Source organism: Sinocyclocheilus rhinocerous, unplaced genomic scaffold (assembly GCF_001515625.1).
Source record: "Sinocyclocheilus rhinocerous isolate Xijiao unplaced genomic scaffold, SAMN03320098_v1.1 scaffold140, whole genome shotgun sequence".
NCBI lineage: Eukaryota > Metazoa > Chordata > Actinopteri > Cypriniformes > Cyprinidae > Sinocyclocheilus > Sinocyclocheilus rhinocerous.
In genome coordinates, this window is record NW_015642053.1 from 1,752,345 (window position 1) to 1,758,799 (window position 6,455).

The 6,455-nt window shown below is 35.4% G+C and overlaps 1 protein-coding gene across 1 annotated transcript in view; it reads right to left on the reverse strand.

Moving 5' to 3' along the window:
* cyth1b (cytohesin 1b) overlaps positions 1-6,455 on the reverse strand; it is a 69,736-nt gene that overhangs the window by 22,726 nt on the left and 40,555 nt on the right. Inside the window, exon 2 of the mRNA XM_016572289.1 lies at positions 3,957-4,039. Within this exon, the coding sequence (XP_016427775.1) occupies positions 3,957-4,039 (83 nt within the window). The remainder of the gene's footprint in view (positions 1-3,956; positions 4,040-6,455) is intronic.

A 6,455-nucleotide genomic window follows, 5' to 3' on the forward strand; every position in this document is an offset into this window, starting at 1 on the left:
GGCAAGTGGAATTCATTGAGGGATTTGACAGTGTGATTCATAGATTAAGTATTTCAAATATAGGCTATTATATATGCTACACGCACGCACAGAGGTTTTTTTTTCTTACCATCTTTTGGGAGTTTCTTGCTTTTAGACTAGTCGACTAGTCGGATACAAAACTTTAGTTTAAACGTCAGTCAAATTAGTCGTCTCGCACATCCCTAGTTTTAACGAGACTCACCGGTGCATGCGCAACGCTGAACTCATACGTCATGCGCCCGGAGCTGCTTCCGTTTACAACAGCGAGCGCAAGCTAGATTAAAGTGATTATTATGTTTTGAATATGGATATTTTTCTTACAAAAACGCATCGATTCGCTACAGGAGGCCCTTGTTCACCCCCCGGAGCCGTGTGAGATGCTTTTTTTTAATGGATGGGCGCTTTTTATTTCACTTATTTTGGACTGATGCATGCAACACCCGCTGAGTGGCATTAAACAGCTTGAAAGATCAAAGACAATTTTTAATATAACTCCGACTGGATTAGTCTGAAAGAAGAAAGTCATATACACCTAGGATGGCTCTGGGGTGAGTAAAACACAGCCTAATTTTCATTTTTGGGTAAACTAACCCTTTAAGCTTCTATCAAAACTATACCACTCTTAGCTCTAAAAAAAAAAAAGTCAGTAGTACACTCAAATCAAAATGCGATATAGACTAGAGTCTGTGAATATTAAGACACAAAAATACAATTTAAATATGAATCCTGCATGTTTTGCGTGTCTCTGTGCAAATGAATGGCGCAGACACGCAATATGTGAGTACATACACAATCTCTAGAACTGCTCTGAGTCACTTCATGAGCATTTTACCATTTCTTATACAAACAGAAACCTAAAGGTCTTCACAGCAACCTGTCAAAATAAAAGTTTGGTTTAACTTGCAGAAACTGTGACAGAAATATTACTTAATGTAATGATAGCACAACTACTACTAATAAAATTATTATTAACACATTATTTTAATATTTCAATAATATTTACCAGAAAAATCATTTACCAGAATTTATTTAGCAGAAAAATATAAATACAAAACATTTTTTTCTGGAAATAAATAAATAAAATAATTATTTTAAAAATAATATCAATTACTTAAAGATGCTTCTGATTATTCATATTTAATGAAACTATTAAAATGGAATACAGAAAATTAATGTAAAAAAAAAAAAAAACTGAATTTGAGAAGAAGAAAAAAATGTCACAGGGCCTAAAAAATTTAATTTTTGTTAAAAGTTTAGTAAATTGCCGTTTAATATTGTACATTTCATGGTTTAAATTTATTAGACATTTTTTAGATGAATAGAATTTAATTTAACCATTAAAACAGAGTCTAGAAAAATGGAAAAATATAAAAAAAACGGAAATAAAATGGAAAAGACTAAATTTGGGAAAAAATAAACTGGAATTTTGGAAAAAATTAAATGGATTTCATAGGGCCCTATATTAGGAAAAATAGTAAATAAATAAATAAAAAATCTTCAAGTAAATGCAAATGTCATGAACAGATGAACAGAAAAGCACAAAATATTTCTAACCACTACTTTTACCCTTATTCCTCAACAATCTATTTTTCTCTAAACTTCAAATGTCAACCACGCAAGGCCTTCAGGGGCTGCGTCACGTAGCGCCGGATACAAAAGACAGAGCCAGATTGGGTCTGCCGAATGTCTGAACACTGCCGGTTCAGTGAGCACAGACAAAAAACATTTAGTTCAGACAGCCGAGCATCGATTTTCAAAGTCACTGGTTACTGTAGTGAAAATCAGAAGCACTCTGGGAAATGACAGATGTTTACTTATACATGAGAGCTAAAGTTCTGTCTAGTCTCTTTCAATTGAGAGTAGGGGTGTGCGATATATATCGTCTGCGATAATATCGTAATTGTTGTTTTAACGATGTGCGATTTGACATTATCGAGTATTTTGCAAAAACCATTCAAAACATCCCTACAGAGCACACGCATACATTACGTGAAGTCTAGACTAGTGCGTGTGCGCATTTGAGGACTAATAATACAGCAGAGCTGACCTGATTCAGATCAGACCATGACTTGGGAGAGAAAGTGTGTATACTGCTCAAAAAAGCAAGGACATTTGGAGAAATGTGTGTTCAACAGCATATTAATGTTTGTTTTGGCATCAAAAACTGTCAAATTTCACTTGTATTCACCAATGAAACCTTGGTATGTAACCAATCGTGAATGCTGTACACAGCCCCACTGCCCAAAGGCAGTCTTGTGTCTTCAGGTCAGAGGGAGGGTCTGGTGGTGAGCAGCATCACACGGCTCCTCATTACGAGTGTAAGAGGGTCTGGAGAGGAGGTAGTCTGCTACATTAAGCTGATTGGATCAGTTTTCTCTGATCATGACCCATCACAAGCTCCACTCATGTGAAGGAGAGACTGGGGTCTTATAATGCTCCAGTTAACCCAGCTTCTACTGTTTGTCGGCGAGACAGAAATTCTTCTACTGTCTGTCGCCACATATATAGAGAGAAAGGCAAAAAGAAATCCTCTGCTACAGGCTTATCATGACACTCCCAGGAATCTTACTCGGCCAGACAGACATTTTTCAACAATTAAATAAAAAATTCATAAAGCTGAGCTTTTACTGACTTTGTTATGGCACCTCAAATGCTTCGCACAGATTGCAATGTTATAGACAGAAAGCTTTAAAGAATAATCAAAAAGAAGAAAGTTTTAAACCGTACTTTTGACAAATATGTTGACATGCACTAAAAGTTTAATTTTTAAGTTTTTTTTTTTAAAGAAATTAATATATTTAGTCAGCAAGGATGCAATATATTGATCAGAAATTACAGTTATAATGCTACAAAAGGCTTCTACTTCAAATAAATGCCATTCTATTCATCAAAGGATCATAAAATAATTAACAAAAATATTAAGCAGCACAACTGTTTTCAACATTGTTAATAATAAGAAATGCTTCTAAATCAGCATATTAGAATGACTGAAGGATCAGGTCACACTGGAGACTGGAGTAATAGCTGCTCAAAATTCAGGAATAAATTACATGTAATAAGTTTCTAATAAATTACAAAATATATTACAATAGAAAACATATATTTTAAATTGTAATAATTGTAATACATTTATTTTTGATGTGTACAAAGGAAAAACAAAGATGTCAATATCAAGACTGCTACTGTATAACAAATTTCTATATAAAAAAAATAAAATAAATATAGAACAAAGTCCTAACTTTAAAAATATATATAAAACCTAATTTCAAAAATCATAACTAACTAAATAAATAATGTCTAATTTAATAAGAGTAAAGATGACTATTCAAACAGAGAGGGATTCCTCTGCTGATGGCAGTCATGCTGTTCAAGGGCAATCAAGAAATAGATGGAGACTGGAATGAAACTGGCAGATGAACGCCAAATATATGCCACAAAACTTCATTTGGAAGTTTACATGATTGATTAAGTCATTTAAGAGACGAAGGGGACAGTGTTTGGCAGGAGGGACATAAACGGTTGACATTCCAGTTGTGTAATAGAATCAGCATAATTGAATTTGCTGGATTTGGCTTGCACCATCTGCTCCAAAGGATACCCACCCCCCCTTCAAGAGACAGCTGTTAAAGTCTATACCCCAGGGTGGGACATCCCATCAATCCTGTACACTAAACTGTACAGCCAGGGTCATGGAAGCCACTCCCATGATCCAATTCCTATTCTCTACAGGTCCACCTCACTCCAGCTGCCCTGCCCAGGGCCAAGAGAAGGGGGATAGAAGGGCATAAGGTTGATTTGGTGATATTAATTAGCATTATGAGACATCCATCAGTTCAAAGAGCAAACACACTAAAACTAGCAACTCTGGCTGTGGATTCACATTATTTTTGGGGCAGAAAAGTGGTAATTTCAGAGAAATGATTTGAATATATTACCTGTATGTCCTCCAGCAGCTCCTGTTTTCGTCTCCTAATGTTCTCCAGTTCCTGCTTCTCCTCTGGCGTCAGGTCGTCCGGTACTTTGTTTGGAAACAAACAAAAGCAAACAATGAGCGTTCAGATGTACAAACACAAAAATGCAGACGGTCAAGCTGCGGTCTCTTGACCCAAACATTTTTGTCCATTTCTAAGAGGTTGCATGGACAATGAAAATATTTTCAGAGGAAACAGAACTGATGTCAAATGAAGGGATGTGCAACAGAACGAAGGGAGATTGTGAAAAGGAGAAACTGCCTGAGGCAAAGCACTGCCTTTGAGACACAAACCAACTCAGCAATCAATAGCTTGAAAAACACAGCAGTGTTGTTTATATGGGCCTCTGGTCCAGAACATCAGGAAGTCCTCAGAGCAAAGCAGATAGTTGTTCTTTTCATTAAATGCTTTTCCTTTAAGCTAAAAGCCATTTCGAAGAATTTTTAGTGTCCAGTCAGGACAACATCACGCAAACTAGCTTAAACCTTTTCACTTGTTATTTGCCAAATGGGTTAGGAGAAAAACAAAACAGTTATCTGAAAATATTATCTCACAACAAGCGATACTATCAAACCAAGAATTAATATTTTATTTACATTAATATATTATATCATGCATCATATATAATATAATATATACACTACAGCCTCTACAGGTCAAAAGTTTGGAATAATTCATATTTTTTCATGTTTTTGCTCTCAAAGGTTGTATTTATTATTGCAAATGTAATTTATTCCTGTGAATAAAGATTAGAATGATTTGAAGGATCATGTGACACTGAAGACAGAAATGATGCTGAAAATTCAACTTTACTATCACAGGCATATATTACATTTTAAAATATATTCAAATAGAAAACAGTTCTTTTAAATTGTAATAATTTTACAATATTACTGTATTTTTAATCAAGTAAATAGAGCCTGCTTTTAAAAACTAAATCTAATGAACAGAACATAATCTATCTAATGATCATAACACCTAGTCCTATCATGCAAAAAAAATAAAAATAAAATAAATTCATATATACTGTATATTACAAGGTCCCTGCTGATCCACAACCTTGGCAAACGAGCCAGAGTCTATCAGAGAAAAGCATTCCACTCAGCAGTTCTGATGTGCTCTGGAGAGCCCTGATGTTGGAATTTGCAGAACACAAATTATTTATATGAACCTTGCATCCATAAACCCAAAGATTTCTCTGAAGTAATTCAGTTTAAGTGCTTTGTTCAAGAGCACTAAAGTCAGTTCAATACCGGGCTGAGGGCCAACATCCCCACCATTCTGCTTGGTCTGGCTGATGCCAGTCAGAGAAAGACCCTGCTTTTCAATCTTTGTGTTACATTGAGAATTTAATACAGCATGTATGAACTTAGAGTGTTTAAATGGAGTATTTCTCAAAAGTGAAGACTTGCTTTGATACTTGCGAATAAAAACATCTGAAGAAAATTCTGTATTTAAAAAAAAAAAAGAAAACAAGAAATGCTTGTAACTTTACTGAGAAAAAAAAGGATGTAAAAAATACTATAGTGACTATAGTTAACTATGCTACCATAAAATATATGGTGAAAAATTTAATTAGAAATGTAGATTACATGTTCAATTTAACATAGTTATTAATTTTGTTGTATAAAACATTTATAATAAGTATCCAAATAATTATTAATTAAATTATTTTTCATTATTATTTATTACAGAAGATTATGTTAAATCATTATTATTACTACTACTGTCACAACATGACAGATTTCTGTTATCAGTTATGTTTGGAAAATGATTGGCAGTGGAGATTAATGGCTTTATGTCATTTGTCTTGATTCAGCCGTCTCTTTAATGGATTAGGGGTCTAAAAACAACACAGGGCATTTGAGGACATCAGAAAGCAGGGCACATTCCTTTGGTACTGAAAAACTTGTAAAAAGTATGACAAGATAAAGTCATTTAAACTCAACCCTGACCTAACCTAGCCACATGATTAGCTGACCTCATAATAAAAACAAAGACACTTGGTCATAGGATATGACGACCCTCACCTTTCATGTGACCTCATTAAATCCCTTCCTGGTGGCCCGTATGACAGCCTGACCCTGCAGGGGACCTACAGAGACCCTACTAGAGGCCTGTAGACTAATTGATTCCTTGTTCCATTTACACCTTCACAAACGGATCACAAACCATCAGGCTCCGACATTAGATGATGACAACATCACCATCGTGATAAAGACAAAACCTACAGCCTGCCCACATGATCGTCCTCACCAATCACATGGATACCCATGTTTCTGAGCGACTGCTTGTCGCTGTGGCAACGCACCGCATGCGTTTTCCTGCTGAACTCCAGCTGGGATTTTTGACAGGCAGTCTGTGAGCAGAAATCCCGTCCAAAAAGCAGCCCATTCCCCCCTCATTTTGCAGAAATTGGTATCGCAACCTCCAGCGGAAATCCATTAGTCTCGCCTCAGGTGA